The 19,603-nt window shown below is 49.4% G+C and overlaps 2 protein-coding genes across 5 annotated transcripts; one reads left to right on the plus strand and one right to left on the minus strand.

The window, feature by feature from the left end:
• Positions 1-723: 723 nt before the first annotated feature.
• On the plus strand, positions 724-15,783 carry LOC112893389 (LEAF RUST 10 DISEASE-RESISTANCE LOCUS RECEPTOR-LIKE PROTEIN KINASE-like 1.2). 4 transcript variants are annotated; one of them, XM_025960694.1, is made up of 5 exons: positions 724-1,661; positions 13,769-13,798; positions 14,119-14,394; positions 14,497-14,947; positions 15,050-15,783. In XM_025960694.1, the coding sequence occupies exons 1-5, from the start codon at positions 881-883 to the stop codon at positions 15,498-15,500; spliced, it is 1,989 nt and encodes a 662-aa protein (XP_025816479.1). In that variant the 5' UTR covers positions 724-880; the 3' UTR covers positions 15,501-15,783. The 4 variants fall into 4 exon arrangements, with proteins under 4 accessions (XP_025816479.1, XP_025816476.1, XP_025816478.1 ...); XM_025960691.1 differs by lacking the exon at positions 724-1,661 and adding an exon at positions 5,371-6,536; XM_025960693.1 differs by lacking the exon at positions 724-1,661 and adding an exon at positions 6,549-9,911.
• Positions 15,784-16,017: 234 nt separating this feature from the next.
• On the minus strand, positions 16,018-19,603 carry LOC112893391 (alpha/beta hydrolase domain-containing protein 17C-like). Its single transcript, XM_025960695.1, has 5 exons — positions 18,978-19,603; positions 17,608-17,644; positions 17,265-17,501; positions 17,128-17,175; positions 16,018-16,773 (listed from the first exon to the last, which is right to left on the minus strand). Exons 1-5 carry the CDS (start codon positions 19,349-19,351, stop codon positions 16,369-16,371), a joined length of 1,101 nt encoding a protein of 366 aa, XP_025816480.1. The 5' UTR covers positions 19,352-19,603; the 3' UTR covers positions 16,018-16,368.

The raw sequence follows: 19,603 nt of genomic DNA on the forward strand, positions 1-19,603 counted from the left end.
TTGGTAAGAAAATAAGACAAAAAAAATCTAAATATATCCCAACAAACATAAAAGATGAAAAGTATTCAGAACAGCAAAAGTGGTGAAAAATCTAGAGATAAATATTAGGAAACCAAATTTCTAGGAGAAAATTTTCCAAAGAAAAAAATGGAATCAAAATTTAGGGACAAAAGGAGCAAAAGTTGAAGAAACAGGAACACACAAAAATATTTGAAAAATATATAAAAAGTTTTGCAAAAATGTTAAAAGCATTTGTCAGAAAAAAAAAGATTGGAAACAAACATTTGTGACAATTTGGATCTTTAAGGAAACTTTACACTTCCAAACATCTACTATGGGCTGGCCTATCACTCCCATAAATTCATAACTCTATGCAGGGATCTAGAAAAGACCTTATTTCTTGGCATGGCCCAACCAAAATCTGGCTTAGTTGGCCTGGCCCATAAAGTGTCGTTACTAAGAAAAATCGATCAGCCTCTGCTGCCGTTCTACCTTGCCAGTGAACCGCAACAAACACCAAGAACAGAAAATATTACCAGTAAACACGTCTTCACCTAGCTGTCCTGTAAAATGTTATAGCATAGTGACTACTCAGCTGCAGCAAAGCCGGCAGCTGAAACTCGATCGCCACCCCCCATGAATAACGGGAGATGCAAGGACGACGTGCCGTGCCAAGGCCCCATCGTCAGCCGCCGGCTGTCCCCTCGCGGTCCATACGTGGCTCGAAATTTCCACATCGAATCGAGGAACCGGTCGATGTCAACCTAACTCCCTCACTTGACTCTCACGCACCCGCAACCTCGCCGACGCCGAGTAAACCAGCAGTCCAGCACAACCCCCATGGTCTCTCCCTCCGCTTCCCATTCACACCACGCGCGCGATGGCTCCTCTGCTCCTCCACCTCCTGCTCCCCGCCCTGCTCCTCCTCCTCGCCGTAGCCGACGCCCTCCCTCCTTCGTGCAGCGAGGTCGTCACCTGCGCCGGCCTGGTCGTCCAGTACCCGTTCAGGCTCGACTCCTCCGCGTCCCGCTGCGGCTACCCCGGGCTCGACCTTGTCTGCGAGCGCAACGCCACGCTGATCCTCCCCGTCAAGTCCCACCGGTACCGAGTGTTCAGCATCAACTACACGGCGCACACCGTCGTCGTCTCCGACGCCGCCGTCGTCGACGAGTACGCCGTCGTCGGCTGCCCGCGCCTCCGTGTGAACCTCACCATCGACTACGCGAGCTCCTGGCTGCAGCTCACGCAGTCCGACTCCAACGTCACCTTCTTCTACAACTGCAAGAAGAACATTTCCCGGTCATCCGCCGTGGAGCTGACCGGGTGCCGGCAGGACGGCAAGAGGTCGTACGCGCTGCCGGACGGTTGGATCACGGGAGCCGAGGCGTACGAGTACGAGTGCGAGGAGGTGGTGGTGGCGCCGGTGTTCGATGTGCACAAGAAGGCAATTGCGGGTGCGCCTGGTCCGCCTCCGGGGAACGGATCGTTCGGTTTCCGTGAGCTGCTGCAGGGTGGGTTCGAGCTGAACTACGACACCCACTCCCAGCTGTGCGACGGGTGCGAGCGCTCCGGCGGATGGTGCGGCTACCGGCACAACCAAACCAACGGCGGCATGAACTTCACCTGCTTCTGTGACGGCGGCCCGGCCACGGCGCGTTGCGGTACGTGTGTGCCTCCGCTTCCCCCCGCAATGCTTTTCTTTGATTTTCTGCCTGGTTTGGGTTTCCGAATGTGGGTTGTCCGTTGTTCATTGAGGTTTCGCACGCAGTCTTCTGTCTGTCTTTTTTTTTATCTTGTGCTGCAACAAACTTGTCGAGTAGCGATAAAGGTGAGATCAGATGGAGGCAAAGGTAGCCTAGATGTCCGAATTTTACATATTTTATTAGTCATCCACCAGAATAAGCAGCTGTTCCTTTAGCAGTTAGGTTCGCCGCGCTCAGTTGTTGCCTGGACTGGACAGGACCTCTGTTTGAAAATTACATGTGTGATGGCACCCAACTGCCGTTTCCGTGAAAACCAGAAGCAGCGGTCAAGTGTTATCTAGTGGTCTGTCACAGTGACATCAGATGAACAACTGGACGGCAAAGTATACGGCAGACCAAGTTACTGCTGAGTAGTCAAGTTACAGTAGCTAGGACATAGGACTGGGCACGGGCAACCTGAAGTCAGGTACATGTGCTCAGGAAGACGACTGGGGGGATCGGAGCACTAAACAACACGCCATTCGTAACACCTTTCAGAACGAGAAACTGGCAAAGTACTAGGAGACTTAGAAGGCTCGCAAGGTTAGCTGCTGGTTTCGTTCCATGGCAGCTGCTCTTATCTGTCGATGGCCCAACGTACGCGTCGAGCCCTCGACAGCCCCATTGGTCTTTCAACCCCGTGTTGAATGGATCGCAGCATCGCACTGGCCAGTACGCCGTTGCCTGTTACGTTTGGTTTGGTCTTTGGTGGTACTGAGACTTCAGCGGCCAGTTCAGTGGATTGGACGCCTCCCATGATCTTCTACAAGGCTGGATTTCAGAAGAATTCAGCAGATCGAGGGATGAGCTCACATTGGTGATTGGTTGGATTGGTGTGGTGTGTCTCGAAAGGTTGTTCCGTTCATACTGAAATGTCACCTTCACCAGTCGCCACTGACATGCTGAGTGAAAGAGACTTGTTCAGAGAAACGGAGGTTTAGGACCAGCTCGCTTTTTTTAAGAACCTAACCTATCATTTCATATGTCGTAAACAAAATAGTATACTAGTACTCCGTACATCTTATATTCAGGGACAAATTAAGGAGTAGTAATTAAAGACCCCTTTAGAGCTTCACGTTAATTCTTATGAGGCATGCTAGAAAAATAGATAAAACTTTGAAATGATCCAAAAACAAATATGCTACCATTAATTATCGAGACTCAAACAAGTGTTGCTAACAACAGCTATTGGACCTATTTTGTTTCTAAATTGTCCATGTCTACCATTATATTTGTAAAAAAAATCCTTAAATATATATATCTAAAATACCCATATTTGCTATTACTCCCTCTGTTTCGAAATATATGACAGCTTTGGAAAAAGCTAATGTTATATTATTGTGTAAGAAAATGAGAGAGAGAGAGAGAGAGAGATTAAAAGTCTAATTTGCCCTTTATTTAGCCTTACATGCGCCATTAAATTTCCAAATTTATTTGCATGCAAGCACCCGCCAGATATACTTACATGCAACTAAATTAAACCTGCATGGCACCATTCGGATTTGGGTAGACAGATGGGTTTTTTTTTACCGTTCTTGCTCAAAGCACCTAGGAACTAAAAAAGTGTATTATGGGACAATTTTTTAATGCTAAAACTGTCTATATTTTGAAACAAAGAGAGTTAAGCTTTCGCAGAATTTTTAGTATTGTATTTTTTTTTGGATGGAGTGAGTAGGTCCTGTATTTATCAAAAAAAATATTCTAATATTTATGTCTATTTTAAAAGACTTATATGTCTAAAAATCACTAGCACATGCAGGAGACTAGGAGTATACGTTAATGAACAACTAAATAAATTTGAGAACTACCTCATGCGCCTTTCAGAACTTGACCACATCAACAAACAAACTACTATTATGTATTGCACACATCAGCGTCGTACTGGTCAGGTTGCGACCTGCTGCCAACAAAGGAGCTTTTGCGAACCTCCAATGAATACTGTTCACACACGTTTTCCTTTCGAAAATACTGTTCACAAAGACCTAATTTCTCTGTGATATGATTGATTGGGTAGCGAAACGAAAGTATCGGTACTATTACGGTGTGCTCGTCCACTCGTACAATTTGCACTCAGTATGTTGTAGCCTTAAGATCTTTTTTTTTAAGAAAAAACTATTGTAGCCTTAGATCTAAGGTCCAAGCTGTATCTCCAAGGTAACACTAACTTTCTTTCTTTCTCTTTTTAAAAATCTATGACAAGTCAAAAAAAAATTCCACTGTGGCAATCATTTATTGTTCGAATAGCATTACTGAGTATTGACAATCTTTTTGAAACCAGAGACAGAGAAACTGAAAACAATTCCAAAAAAATATAAAGAGCATTTCTCCTAGTAACATAAATGAAAAACAATTTCTGATCACTGATGAACGCATGGTTGCTTGTACAGCCATGAACTTCTGTTTGTTGTGGCCCACCTAGATTTTGGCCCGTCAAGGCTAGCCCACCAGCTCATGTGGGACGGGCTTGATAATCACATCCATTTACCATTTTGGACAGAATATGGTCTCTAAAACACAACTATGGCCAATAATTTCTCCCATAATACTTTATTAAACAATTGAACCGCTATGAACGAATTTTTCAAGGGAAAAAGATCTGCAGCCCTCATGTTCATGATTGTGTTCTGCATACTTGCAGCAATATCCATAGCTAAAAAATTACAAAGTTTGATCGGATGAGCTTGCCTCTCAAACGGCAAGTCCCGGTGGCCAGGTGGAGAACTCGATGGTAGTGGTGCCATCTCCAAAGGCTCACTGAATGTAGTCTGTTGGAAAGGCCATCGATACGCATATGCTAACTAGTGGAGTAGTAAACGAACGATAGAAGTGTGCAGCCACCTACCGCACAGTCAGTGTCATTTTACAAGTCTTGGTGGCATTACGAAGTCAAGAAGACTACACTAAACCATTCGATCGGATGCGGAAACTTGCGAATATACAATCTTTTTTCCGCTCTTTTCAAATTGACTCCGTCCTTGCGATATAAAGCGTGCCAGTACTAAGGCTGAAGGCGCCTCCACCGTACGGGACTCCGACGCGCTTTGTGCTGTGACGATTTGAAGCGTTAACAACCAGAGCGGATGACCTCTGAACACAGAACAGTTTACTAGTATCGTACAAGCTGATACCGAGGAAGTAATTAGGTTCCGGATGACCACCTTCAGAAACACAGAGAAACAGTTATTTGGATAATCAATTAACAAATGCTCTTCTAGAGAAAGACATTAAAAATGTACCCAGAGTCCATTGCTAGGTTATACTAGTATGTTTACGATAGGAATGGTCCATGTGGAAGTCAACTGAAATCGTACCCGCGAAAAGATCTATAGTCTAATGGTTAGAGGAATTTAAGAGAACGAATTTTCTACTTTCTGTGAGAATGAATTTTCTAGAATTTAACGGCGTTACTCTTTCAGTGGTAGGTGATGTTTCCTGTCAATAGCAAGGCGTTTGTGGTGACTTTATCAATTTTGAGAATTTGACAACTTAATCTTCAAAGATGATAGAAGTAGGATTTGACTACGTGTGTTGGTAAGAGTGAGTTTGCGTAAGTATCTGAGTTGTACTGCATAATTAAAAAAATTGAAATCGTACCCAGTGGAGGAACGCATCTTCGCCTGGACCAACCGAAGCCTAGCAGTGACGTACTCCTACTTGCAGGCAGCCGGTGATCACTGATCGAACGGCCTGGCACGAGCCAGCGGGACGCGGAGTCCAAGTTGCTTCAGTCTCCCAGCGTCTCCCAGTCTCAATCCGTGCCCCCACCACAAACCAACCTTCTCCGAAAGACCGACCCCATCCAGGTCAAGTCTACGGGCGCTATAAACGGCGGCTGCCGCAAGTCCCCGCAAGAAACCGAACGGGTGCCCGATTGGAGCTAACAGAACAGCCAGATGAGCCCGCCTCGCCTTCTCGCCGCCATGGCTGCTCACCTACCACGCTTCCCCGTCCTCCTGTTCTTCTTCCTCGCCTTCCATGTCGCCGCCGCCCATGGCGACCCTGCTCCGCTCCCGACCACCTACGACGGTTCCATGTGCCCGGAATCGTCCAGCTGCGGCAACGTATCTATCAGATATCCCTTCTACCTCTCCAGCACAACCAGAAACAGCACCGATTACAGTTACAATTACAATCCCTACTCCTGCGGCTACACCGACCTGGAGATCTTCTGCCAGGACGAGGGTCCGACCGGGACGCCGGTCATCTCTCTCGGCGGTGACAATTACACCATTCTGAACATCGACTACGGCAGCAAAACCATCATCCTGGCGGACAGCGACGTGCTCGTCGGCGGCAGCTGCCCCGCAGTCCGCCATGGCGTCAGCTTCAACAAGATGTGGCTGCACAACACCAGCTCCAACGCCAACCTCACCTTCTACTTCAACTGCTACTCAACACGCCGTGATGGTGAGGTGCTGCCGCCTGACCTGGTCACATACGAGATCGGCTGCAACTTCAAGAGCCCGTATGCCGATGGAGCTTCCTTCGTCTTTACACCTGACGATAATGATAAAGCCAAAGAGCACGCGCTGGATCAGGATGGGCGTTGCAAGGAAGTCGTCTCCGTGCCAGTGAGGAGCGAGGTTCTGATGGCAAGGAACCAGTCCGTGCTTGTGACGGGCGGATACGCTGAGGTGCTTTGGTACGGGTTCGAGTTGGAATGGAACCGAGCAACAACGGATGAGTGTTATTTGTGCGAGCAGTCCGACGGGAAGTGCGCCTACAGCCAGAAGAGGGAATTCATGGGCTGCTTGTGCTCCAACGGCAAGGTGGGCCACCTGGCCTGCAGACCAAGTAAGTTCCCCAAAACTGATCATTCGATTTGACTCGCTCCATTTTTTGCAATCACCACACCACACGCATCTCCAGATTTCCGGTTGCATCAGTGATTTTCATCTCGTAGCTAGCCTCCTTGTCCTTGTGCCCTGTCGCCGTTGTGCACGCGCCGTTCAGTTCACTGCTCCTCTTCATTGCTGCTTGCCTCGAGATAACGGCGAAAGGTTGGCCTGATGGCCTAGTCTAAAATTCGTTGGGTACCTGGGTTTGCCTGCAAAACTAGTGCCAAGATAGATATAAAAATGAAAAATTCCTGTTCATGTCTTCATCAGTCGATAAGGATGGTTTACAGCCTTTCGCCCCCCTTCTCTTCTTCTGTCCAAATCTGCCTCGCCCCCCTGCCGTGCTCCATACCATTTCGTAGAGCAGAGGACCGTACCGTCCCTGCTTTTCAGTGTGGAACAAGAACCCGGATAGGCGGATACTGAACGCCCCGAGACCTGGTTTGCGTCGTCGAGTGGAGAGTTAGCATTGGGTGGCTCTAGCAAACAGACGATTTTTTTCTTTCTTGCACGTCTGGAACACGTGATGGTTTCGTTCCTGCAGGCTCTTTGCTGGAGTGACAGCAAAAACTGGCCTATTTTTCAAAAAAAAAAAACTGGTCGACAGAGCAGAGACCATCATACAAAGTTGCTGCGTTTTGAACCTTTTGGTCTATCCAAAGACGTGTTTCCGGGGTTGGAGCCGGTAGGGAAAGTATGCTTGCGTTTTATTTTCCTTTGCGAGAAAGTGAAAGCATGATTTATGTTCACTTTGATTTCTTTTTTTTTTCTTTGAAGAAAAGTTCACTTTGATTTCAGTGGTTTATAAAACAGCGCGACTGGGTCCCTGCTGTTAAGTGTACTGTAGTTGCTGACCACGTAGGAACATATAACCCAAATATCTTCTAGAGTATTTAAGTAAAAAGCTATTCACAGTTGATCCTTCGGTTTCACCCCTCACTTCTGGGATCGCCAGTGATCAGACCACGCGATCCGGTTGCATGCCGCCTTTCTGCTGCTTCAGTTCTCTTTTCTCTCCAGCTTTCTGAATTTGGAAAAAAAATCAGTTTACATTCTTGAACTATATATTAAAAGTTTAATTTTCAACCTTCAACTATAAGATCGGACAACAAAGACCATTCAATTATCGAAATCGGAAAAATTTGACCTTTGGGTGGTTTTATATTTTGTAAAAATAAAAAATATTCAAATTTAAACTAAAAAATTATAAGTAATTTATTTTAAATAAAATAATATGAAATGGGTATCAAAAAATTTCTAAAAATATAACCTATCTATTGGCGCTATGGTGGATGGCTTCTGTTGGATTATCCAATTTTGAAAGTTGGATGTTCTTTGTCTGATTTTATAGTTGAAAGTTGAAAATCTAAATTTGACAGTGTAAACTGAACTTTTCCCTCTAAAATTGCATCTCCTAGCCTCCGTTCCTGCTGCTTTCACCTTACCACCGGCGCGCACGTTTGACTTGACCGAGTCCGCAAGTACTAGTTGGTTTGCCCGACAAAATACTGCGTGGGTAGGTAGAAAAGATCGAAAATCCGGCTCCTATTTCCTTTCCTCGTGCGACAAGAATTACACCCCTTGTTCTTTTTCATGAACAAGATTCATCAGGCGGCCTGGCGGCCTGCGGCCATCCACAGCGTCTTGTAGAGCAGAAAACCAAACTGTCCTAGCTTCAGTCTGAACTCTGAAACAAGAGTCAGGTTACTACCTAATTACCTATACTACTACTAATACATGCCGAACGAGTGAAACACAGCCTTTTTTTGAAAGGGATGAAACACGGTCTAGACACCTGGTTTGCATCACTGAACTGAGAAGTTAGCTAGTATTGGCTCTGTTAGGCAACTGACCAGAACGTTTACTTCCTTCCACGTCTAGACAACGTGATACTTCAGTTGCTGCAGGCAGGCTCTCTGTTGGAGCGACAGCACACTGGCCGTGAGAGCAGAGACCACCATGCGAGTACCCAAACGCTTTGGTTTGTTCCGAATCAAAGACACGTTGCCAGGGCCGGAGAAAAAGCATAGCTTGTGTTCAGTCTTGACTACGGTGGTTCCCAAAACAGAGCCGACTGGTTCCCTTCCGTTTACTAGTGCGGCAGACTTTGTAACTGCTGACGACACAGGAACGTTTAACGCAAATCTTCTAGCGAGATTTTTTTTTTGAAAGGAAATCTTCTAGCGAGAATTCGTACAGGAAATGTCGATCCAGTCATCCAGAACCAAGACCAAGGACCTTTCTTCGTCAATGAAAACCGCGCAGGTGTGCACGGAACAGCTGACTTCGCCGAGGGAGTAATTGGCACCTTGCGAGACCCAGCAGCTGGCCACGGTCAGCCATGGGCTCTTCGCCGCCATGTCCCTCTCGTCGGCCACCCCGATCGGCCTTCTGAGAAACTAGGAGCCTCCCAACCTTATAAGGCGAGACGGGGCGGCCGGCCACCAGACTAAGAAGCTAGGAAAAGTAACCTATCCAGCCATGGATCTCTTGCTACCCCACCACCGGCTGCCGCTTCTCCTCGCCATCTTGGTTGCCGCTTCTTCCCATGGCGCGTCTTCCAGCGGGGACGACGGCTACGACGCCTCCATGTGCGTGCGGCAGCCTTACACCTGCGGCGGCGTCAGCATCAAGTACCCGTTCTACAGCAGGACGGGAGCTCTGCTGGGGAACGCCAGCTCGTACTGCGGCTACCCCGGCCTGGAGATCCAGTGCGAGGAAGGCCAGGCGTTCCTGGAACTCCAAAGCGGCAACTACACGATCTCGCGCATCAACTACGACGACCTCACAGTCCGGCTTGTTGATCCTGAGGTCCTCGACGGGAGAAGCTGCCCCAGAGCCGACCACAACGTGACGTTCCGAAACGTCTCGTGGCTGTACTATCCTAGCACCACGGTCGACTACCTCCTCTTCTTCATCAACTGCAACTTCCTCTCCGACTTGTATCGGCCGTCAAGCTCGAACTCCACCGCCTGCAAATTCGATGTCGGGCAGGCGTCGACCGGGATGTCCTTCGTGTTCTTGGAGCAAGACGTGCCGTACCCGAACATGAACTGGTGGCGGTCGTGCAGCGACGTTATCGAAGTGCCCGTGCTCAAATCTGGTCTCCCTTCCGATTCACGAAATGATCCCACATGGAAGAACGGTGGGTATGGCAGCAGCCTTCGTGACGGATTCCAGTTGGCGTTGAATCAGAGCCTGAAGCTTCAGGCGTGTGCCCAGTGCGAGCAGTCGGAGGGGCAATGCGGCTACAACCAGACGGGGACATTCGTAGCCTGCTTGTGCTCCGACGGCCGCGTCGGCCATCCCAATTGCACCACCGATCCTTCCGGTAAGCCTCTCGAAGCTCTTGTGCTGGTTTCCCAGATTGCAGCCGGGATTACTGGCTGCTTTGCTTCAACTCATCGTACCGTCCCCTTTTTCTCTCTATAAATCGTTCCCTTTTTTAGATCTCTGATGAAGAGATTGTTCGTTTTCTCGAGCGTAGCACGGAAACCTGGTTAGCCTGGGCGTGCCAGTTTGACCGGGTCGGCTGTCACGTTTTCTCCTGGGCCGGGCCACCCCTTCTTATGGGCCTCCATACTGCTAGCTTCTTCGGTTGTTATCGTCGTCGTCGTCATCCCTACTCCTGTCACATGGGCCCAAACCGTTTCTGTTCCATGCTTGCGTAGTTGCGTTTGATCCTTGCAAGTCACGTTGTCGGACTTTAGAAACCAGAGGCCTGACGTTTCTAACGCACGAATCTACGAACCAGATGGTACGACCAACCATTATTCCAATTTGGACGCTGTCCATTGCTGTGAAACGATAGTTTCAACCACATCACCAGGACGCCTAGCGACCTGTAGTCTGCTGTCTGCAGGCTGCTAGGGCGTACAGCACATTATATATTTTCTAACACATGAGTGGGGACCATTCCACAAGAAAATCAGGCCTTCTAGACTTCCTGGAAAGGATCAAAGACCAGGCGCATCTTTCCTTTGAGGCCAATTTAAAAGGGTGACTCTTTAGCAAAAAAAAAATGAAAGGGCGAGCGACTAGCCCGGCTCTCAAGTCGCCACGAGACAGGGACATGAGGGTACGTCTGGTCAGGTAGCGAGGCGACTCCCGCAGAGTGGCGCGGTAGGCTGGCAGCGTCGCGACTCGCGCGTCCGCCCGCCGCAGGGCCCGCATCATCAGCCACAGCGTGCCCGATTGCCACTATGTCCTTGCCTGTCGGCAGCGTCAGCCACCCAACTTTCACCGGTACACGCACGGCTCCCTGCAGTTGCCGTTGCCCAAGCGAGGTTCAAAAGATTGCTTGCTTAAAAACGAAGCCGGCTAGCCGGCCGTCCCCCAACCAAACCGCGCGCCAGAAATCCGAGAGCTGAACTGAGCCGAGCAAAAAAGGGTTGCCACCTTGCCAGCTGCCATGCCTCCCCCGAGCCGCCGCGACCGAGGCCGCCCTCCGCTGCTCCTCCTCGTCCTCCTCGCAGTGGCCGTCGCATCGCGCGGCGAGGATGACGCCTACGCGGCCTCCGCGTGCCGGTGGCGGCCGTACACCTGCGGCGGCGTGGACATCATCTACCCGTTCTACCTCGCCAACGACACCAGGGCGGTCCCGGGCCGGGACGGCGAGTCGTACTGCGGGTACCCGGGCCTGGCCGTTACCTGCGACGGCGGCAGCCGGGCCGTCCTGAAGCTCGGCGAAGACAGCTACGCCGTCTCGCATATCGACTACGCGAACCTGACCGTCTCGCTCGCCGACGCGGACGCCGCGGCCGCGGGCGACGGCTGCCCGAGAGTGGACCACAACGTGACCATCCCGCCGGACGTCCGCCTGTTCCTCCCCATCTCCGCCGTCGACTACCTCTTCCTCTTCGCCAACTGCTCCTTCGGCCACCCGGACGCCGACCCCGCGCCTCCCAAGCCCAGGCCGCCCAAGCCGCCGAGTATCAAGCCCGTCACCTGCGGGGACTTGGACCGACCGGACTCCATGACGTTCGTGCTCCCGAGCCGCGACGTGCCTCCCGGCGACTGGTCCAGCGCGTGCCGGCAGACCTTCGAGGTGCCCGTGCTCAGGGGCGCCGTCCCGCGCGACGCGCAGGACCCCAAGTGGAGGAGCGACGGGTACGGCAAGGCGCTCCGCGCGGGGTTCCAGCTGGGCTGGGACCGGAGCTCCGGGGAGTGCAGCCGGTGCGAGCAGTCCGGCGGCAAGTGCGGGTTCAGCCGCGCGGGCGAGTTCCTGGGCTGCCTCTGCGCCAACGGCCGCATGGGCGACGGCGGCTGCAGTAAGACACTTGCCGACTCTTCCTCCCTCGGTACGTAACTTGAGGCAGCCATGCTTCTTTCGTCGTCCAAAAATCCTCTGCACTGGTACTAGAGTCATTAGTCTTTGCGTGCATTCAATCAGGCAGCGTTAACCACCAGGCTCTAACCATGGTTGCTTGGAGAGATCAACTTTGTTTGAATGCCATGTCGCCAGTGGTAACTAAAGCCATGGCTTCCTGCACGCAACAACTCTTTCTCCCTGGACGGAGAAGGGAGAGAGCACCGGGACGTTGGGAGAAATATCAGGGTGTGAAACGAACCGGACCTTAAAGCGCGCCAGTCCAACTAGTCCGGGGTCTCTGCTCTCACTAACCCGTCCTCGTTCGATGGAGACGTTTCTTAAGGCTTTGAAAAGAGCTGCTCGATCGGATGGCGCAACGGCACCGCCGCCCTCGCGCTTGTTTCTCGGTGGCTGTCGCCGGCGGGGCTGTTGGTGTTGGGACGGGTCGGGCTCCAAAGATTTTATCCAGGGCTCCTTTGGGTTCGGCCTCGTCGGTGTCAGCACGATCACGCGGAGAGGAAAAATTGGCAGGAGCTAACTGCAGGATCATATCAGTGCTCACGCGTCGACGCTTTCCCGGCAAGAGCTTAACTGCAGAGTTAATGGTCACGCGTCGGATGAGCAATCTAGGCCCACCTGTCGATGTAGGGAGCACAGCGGAAGTTGATGCGCACTAGCTTAGCCTTGTTAATTTTCAGAGGTGGACGTCTCGTCGCGCTTTCTATCTAACTGAAAACCGCGGTGGTTGCCTGTATCGCTGGTGTTCGCATTAGCTGGGCCCGCCGAGGCCTGCGGTAGTAACACTAACACTGAAGCTTGTATTGATTATTACTGAATTGGCTGTGGAATCACTAAACTTTGGACCACTAAGTACGAAATCGCTTAGTCTGGGTTAAAGTTTCTACGTTCAAGGCTTAAATATTATTGGGTTCTTCAGACGAGTTCAAATGGTACTGACTTTTACGGCTCAGATTTCTTCGTCCAAGACTTTGAGAGATTCTTTCTTAGGTGAGCTGAGGCTTCTCAGACATCTCTTATCTTTGATTTGGAGGGGCTTTAACTGCTCCGACGTCATATTAAGATGTTCAGTTTTCATTTGTCAGAAAGCTTAAGCATATGTCAGGTGCCTGTCTTGGTCAGATATTTGTTGCCTGCCTTTATTAGCATTCAGTTTTCTTTTTCTGATGCCGACCTCCTACCTATAGTTCTGTCCTGACCAATATATATGCAAGGGACTTTGTGATTATGACTTATACAAAGACCAAGCTATTGACGACAGGCGACATTTTTTTTCATGCTACATGATTCACCATATCTTCGTAAAGAGGAGAAAGTTGCGTCAACAAAATCGAAAGAGAGGAACATACAGATTATTCAAATTGCAGGAGTTGCTTATCTGGTCAAAAAGCACATTGAACTTGTTTTACATTTTTGCCAAAGTTGCCAGACTTTGGATCCCTCATCCCTCGCGTTATTTACAAAAAAAGAGATTGTGCGTCGAAGTTTCAACAGAAGAAGGAAACAGGCAAACAGCAACCGGAAAGTCATTTTTGCTGCTGCTTGCTTCTTCCGACCGCGCATATGAAAGACTTTGTACATATGAAAGGCCATCACATGACACTATTTAGCTAAAGTTCTAACAAATATACCTGATCAATTGAATGAAAACAGACACCCAAATTTCTCTGTCTGCGCTTAATTTTTCTGAAATTGCTTTTGCTAGCATGAGCTTCTTCTTCTTCTTCCTTTGTACTTTGTGAAAACATCGCCTAATCATTTCGAGTAGAGTGTAAGATTTTTGTACTTTGTTTTGAAATCAGTTTAATCTTGGTCAGATAAAAATATTTCTGACATTGTGTTTTTGTCCTTGCCTACAGGAAGATCAAAAATGCTACGAGTGATTATTGGTGAGCACTTTCCCACCAATTTTGCCGAAACTCTGTTCTTCTGAATGTCTGTCAGTATATTGCTAACCGTTCCCTGACCACAGAAAACGTGTTATATTACATTTTACAAAAATTCATCCATGAGATTTTCCAGAAACTAGTATACCAAAGTATTATCCTGGTTTCTGTTCATAATTCATGAAGAGATAACAGAACTGATTGCTCGCACGGTTGATCAGGAAAATGCGTTCCTTGTATGCCACTTCCTCGAAGTACACAACGTTTAGAACTGTAATAACAAGGTTACTATCACTGAAGTGTTAACTAGCGCAATTTTCCAGGTTCGGCTGCGGCTAGTTTTGCCGTGCTTGCTGCTGCCGCAATTTTGTTCTTCATGCTCAAGAGGAAGAAGAAGAACGTGATCAACTCGTCCTCGAAGCTTCTCAAGTACAGCGGCTCTGGCGGGACCCCGCGTTCCCGGGTCGGCGACATGGAGTCCGGCAGCATCGAGGACCCGCCGACGCACCTCTTCACCTACGAGGAGCTCGAGGAGGCCACCAACTCCTTCGATGAGCACAGAGAGCTCGGTGATGGCGGCTTCGGCACCGTCTACAAAGGTAGAGTTGCTCTCCTAAATCCTAAGCCATGTCATCGCCTTTGGATTTGCAGCGCCAATTGGCATGGTGTTCAATCCAAATGGTTCTCTCTGTGCTGCTCAGGGTACCTCAAGGACGGGCGCGTGGTGGCGGTGAAGCGGCTGTACAACAACAGCTACCGGCGCGTGGAGCAGTTCCAGAACGAGGCGGGCATCCTGTCCGGGCTGCGCCACCCGAACCTGGTCATGTTCTACGGCTGCACGCCCAGCACGAGCCGCGAGCTCCTCCTGGTGTACGAGTTCGTCGCCAACGGCACGGTCGCCGACCACCTGCACGGGCACCGCGCCCCGGAGCGCGCGCTCTCGTGGCCGCTCCGCCTCAGCATCGCCGTCGAGTCCGCCGCGGCGCTCACCTACCTCCACGCCATCGAGCCCCCCGTCGTGCACCGCGACGTCAAGACCACCAACATCCTCCTCGACGCCGACTTCCACGTCAAGGTCGCCGACTTCGGCCTCTCCCGCCTCTTCCCCCTCGACGTCACGCACGTCTCCACCGCGCCCCAGGGCACGCCAGGGTACGCCCAAAAGTTTTCTCATCGTGTTGCGTTGCCCAAAAGTTCCTCATCTTGATTTCAACACGTGATGGAATTGTTGCGTTCTTGCACACCTGGCTTCAGGTACGTGGATCCAGAGTACCACCAGTGCTACCAGCTAACGGACAAGAGCGACGTGTACAGCTTCGGGGTGGTCCTGGTGGAGCTCATCGCGTCGAAGCCCGCTGTGGACATCACCCGGCACCGCAACGAGATCAACCTGGCCGGCATGGCCATCAGCAAGATCCAGAACTGCCACCTCGAGCAGCTGGTGGACCTCGACCTAGGCTACGAGGCCGACCCGGCCACGAAGAAGATGATGACCATGGTCGCCGAGCTGGCCTTCCGCTGCCTGCAGCAGAACGGCGAGATGCGCCCGCCGATGAAGGAGGTGCTCGAGGTGCTCAGGAGCATCCAGGGCGAGTGCCGGGCGGCGAAGGACGGGGACAAGCACAAGGACGGGCCCTTCTCCCCCACCACGGTTCACGCTCCGTGGGACAGCAGGGCCACGACGCCCAACACCAGCAGGGATTAGATTAGTGCTCGAGATGCTGATACCCATCGAGATTTATTTGTGTTTGTTACCGCTGCTGCTGCTGCATAGAGATGTGCTTGCTGTGTGAGGCATGCCAGATTACCTGTCCCTTTGGCTTTCAGGATTCTTGGTGATGTAAATATTTGTTTTGTTGGCACCGTCAGAGCAGAGGGAATGTACATACATATAAGAGTGGTGAAGGGCACTTATATATGGGTACTGAACATATGTCATATGTGACTAGGCTGACCCCTTTTTATTTATTTATTCCCTTTCTTTCTTTCTTTTTCTTGTTCTTTTTTTCTTGTGGAAAAAAAGGGACTGGCATGGCCTATTGATAACTGTGGTATGCTTAATCTGCCGTCGCACAAGTCAGATTGCTAGGATATGTACTGCATTACTGAATAATCCATACAAGAAGTAGATTGGTGCACAGGGTAAGCTCACATGGATCCACCATACACGATGCATGTGAACCTTATACTGGTGCACCCGGAACAGACTATTGTGCTCGTGATTCCGTTAAGGCTTTAGACTTTGCACAGAGTGGCGGCAAATGTTTGTATTGGTCCCTCGTGATTCCAGACAATAATGGTACACTTTTACATGATGGAAACCCTAACCGGTGCTGCAAAACAGGTCGACGGTGTAAGTGTTAAATTAACTGAGGAACTAGTTTCGTGTGGTAGCGCTCTGATGGATGATGATAGTAGCTTCCTGATTCCCTTCCTTATTTAACAGCTCTTTTCTCTCCACCGCAGGAAAGCTGAAGCCATTCCTTGCGATATCATGTAATACGGTTGCTTGATTCTCATACTATAGTATTCAGGTACAGCTCCACAGTTTGTGCCGGAGATCACATCATCCATCACCAGACCAAGCATCGTCTCCTCCTGAACTTGTCGATATCATCTGAGCTCATCCGTGGTTTCTCAGCAACATCCACTGTTTTAGATTTGCCGACTCGGCTATCCAGGCTCTTCCGCGAGATCTGTGAGCACTTTGCAGCCTCCTTGGGTTTTTCCTTTTCCGAGCATGCAGCCTCCGTGGCTTTAGTGGTAGTGTCATCATTGGCTGTTATCTCTTGCGGGTCAGGTTTTGGCGATTTTTTGTTAAGGCTTGACACAAACTTCTTCAAGTGCCTAATGTAATCAGGATACAGCTCGAGATTGCAGTGGCCACCGCCACTTAACCACAGTGGTGAATATTTCACTTTGCAATGCTCCCATAGCTGTTTTCCATGGGAGCAGTCGACAACATCATCTGATGTACCCTAGTATAAGAATAATCAAGTTATGAAAAATCAGAGCAACATTCTTAACTAGATAATAAAGATGAATCATGATTGTTTCAAGATGCCAGTTCTTAGGCCTCTACAACTTTGACATATATGACTGTTCATTTTTAAATGTTCCATACTTGGCTTGCTGAGTGGTGCATATTACTCAAGAATCTTCTACATTGCACACCCTACCCTACTACAGATGAGGAATCACCTATTGACAGGCGTAATCTACTGGTGTATCATATCCAAAGTTAATTCCATCAAGGATCCAATGTAACTACTGATCACTAGTGAAAATGAAAAAAAAAGAAAAGAGAGAGAGAAGGAAATAGTAAAACTCACATGAATAACAAGCACTGGGCAATTTACCAAGCCAATCTTATCGATGTTCTACAGAAAGGAGAGAAAAGATATCAGTTATTTAGCAACCAGATAACCATAGATCTATGGATACAGTACTCTTAGTCCAGATAATATACCTTGTAAATGTCGAACCAAAATGTGCGCTTGACTGGATACAGTACTCTTAGTCCAGATAAAATGGGGCTGTGCAAAACCACAGCTCGCAAGTTTGGCAATCGTGAAGCAAGATCAATGGTCGGACCACTTCCAACAGACTGACCATATAAGATTATATCCTCATCTGCGACACCATATTTTTCCTTGAGGCAGTTGTATGCTGCTTCAATGTCTGCATATGTATTACACTCAGTGGGCTGTTCAATGGAAGAATAAACTGTATATTAAGATACGGTTAGGCAGAAGATTAGATTGGTAGGTAAGTTACTGATGAAGCAACCAACATAAAAGAACAGAAAATACCTTCCCTGTAGATCTCCCATAACCAGAATAATCATACCTGCAGTAAAATGCAAGTCTGATAAAAAAATCACTTTCAGAAAAAAAAAATTATCTGCTCCTAGCTTCAACTGCTCTTAAGGGTAGGGAACTAACTTTGACCACAAATTATGCACCATTTTGGACGAGATTCATCTTTAGCAATGGAATTATGGAAACTTGAAAAGTGGTCAATATTGTTCCAAACAAAGCATAGCACAGAAAACAGGCACTCAAAAATGCTGCGATTCAGTTGTCAAGCTAATCATAATTCCTTGGGATGGACGAGTAAGCAATGCTGGAAATGCTTTGCAGGATTTGTGACGCTTCTGATGAGGATGGTAATTATGCTGTTTAGCAATAGAGTTATAATAACAAAACATGATTTAATGTCTGTCTGACATTATAGAATAATTATAGTCATGGAAAGGAATTTTCTTTCAGGAATCGCAAAGCCAATGTCCACATCCTACAAGAGGCTGACAAATAAGAGAGAGAGTCCTTGGAATCCAAAATATGATGCACATCTCCATGCATAACGCAATCCACCAGACAGACCCACCAATCATGCCTCGGAGTGCAAGTCACCATCTCATCAGCATCCAAAAAGTTCATAGTGTAAAATCTAAGATACATCCACAAAATACATTATCTTGCTTCTCTGGCACACCTCCAAAGTCGGTACACTCCCTTGCTTAGAGGAGATAGCTTGGCATTATGCAATTATTACACCTGAATATAAGTTACACACTTCTCTATCTTTTCGTTTTATGTGAAATAGATCTCTCTTTTATGAACCGAAAAATATCACACCAATTACTCTGGTACTCGGTACTCTCAAGCCCATACCTATTACTTTCGTTGGAACAGAATCTAGAAATAATAAATGTATGCTTCATTTTGCTTAAAACCTCAAAAGCAATGCACTAAATGCAAGCGTCTCCTTAAAATCGAAATTCAAAATCAAGTGAATTTGGGGGGGGGAACAGCATAGAGAAGTTAGAGGGGAAGTTAGTTGTTTACTACTATAATACAGGTTGATTTCCACAGCACTTAACCAAAATGGTTCAGTGATCCAATCCTATTTCCTATCAATCATTCAATTTCATGCCCAATTGGCTGTTGCTGCAATACGGTTCCAAAATTAGAGCAAATCACATCGCTTTGTCTAATCAAAGCAACCGGCCAAAAGATACAAACAACATCTAACAATAAATGCACGCCAGAAATCGACCGCGCCCGCCTTTCCCAAAACCCTCCCGTAAGTTCCCCCAACGGAAACCCCTCAAGCTCGCTGCCAAATCCAGCAAAATTGGCAATCCCGCGACCTGAAGTGGCGGGGGCGGAGCATTTACCCGAAGAGATTGACACGGAGGCGGCGGCTGAGCTCGACGAAGAGCCCGTACATCTGGCCGAGGTCGGCGGCGTTGCCGTGGGAGTAGAGCATGGTGGCGGAGGCCCGCGCGTGGCGCACGTAGACCCCCACGATCTCGTTCCCGCGGCGCGTGCGGAGGCGCACCACCTCTGTGCCGTCCTCCTCCTCGGCGGCCGCGGCGGAGGACGAGTCCCCGCCGCCGCCGTCCCGCCTCCGGCGGCGCCCGGGGGCACGGGAGATCTCCGGGATGGCGAGGCGCCCGGTAGCGGCGTCGGCGACGACGACGGTGTAGGACGGCGGCGTGGGCGGGAAGAAGGCGAAGCGCGCGGCGATGGTGGACGTCACGCCGCCCATGTCTCTCCACCGGCGGGTCAAAGGGGGCGGGGTGGTCAGTGGTCAGCTGCTGCGCCGCCGCCTCGTGGCGCGCGGAGGCATGCGGCGCGATGCGAGCAGGGTTTGGATCGGAGGGTTCGGTGGTGGTGCGAGACGGCGAGCGGGGAGAGGGGGGGAGAGAGAGAGGAGGGGAGGTGGGTGCTCACTTCTGCGAGCTTGTTTTCCCCTTCCCTTCTCCTGTTTTTAATTCGGGCGTTGCTTTGCTTTTGGTCG

The sequence above is a fragment of the Panicum hallii genome, chromosome 5 (assembly GCF_002211085.1).
Source record: "Panicum hallii strain FIL2 chromosome 5, PHallii_v3.1, whole genome shotgun sequence".
In the NCBI taxonomy this organism is placed as follows: Eukaryota; Viridiplantae; Streptophyta; class Magnoliopsida; order Poales; family Poaceae; genus Panicum; species Panicum hallii.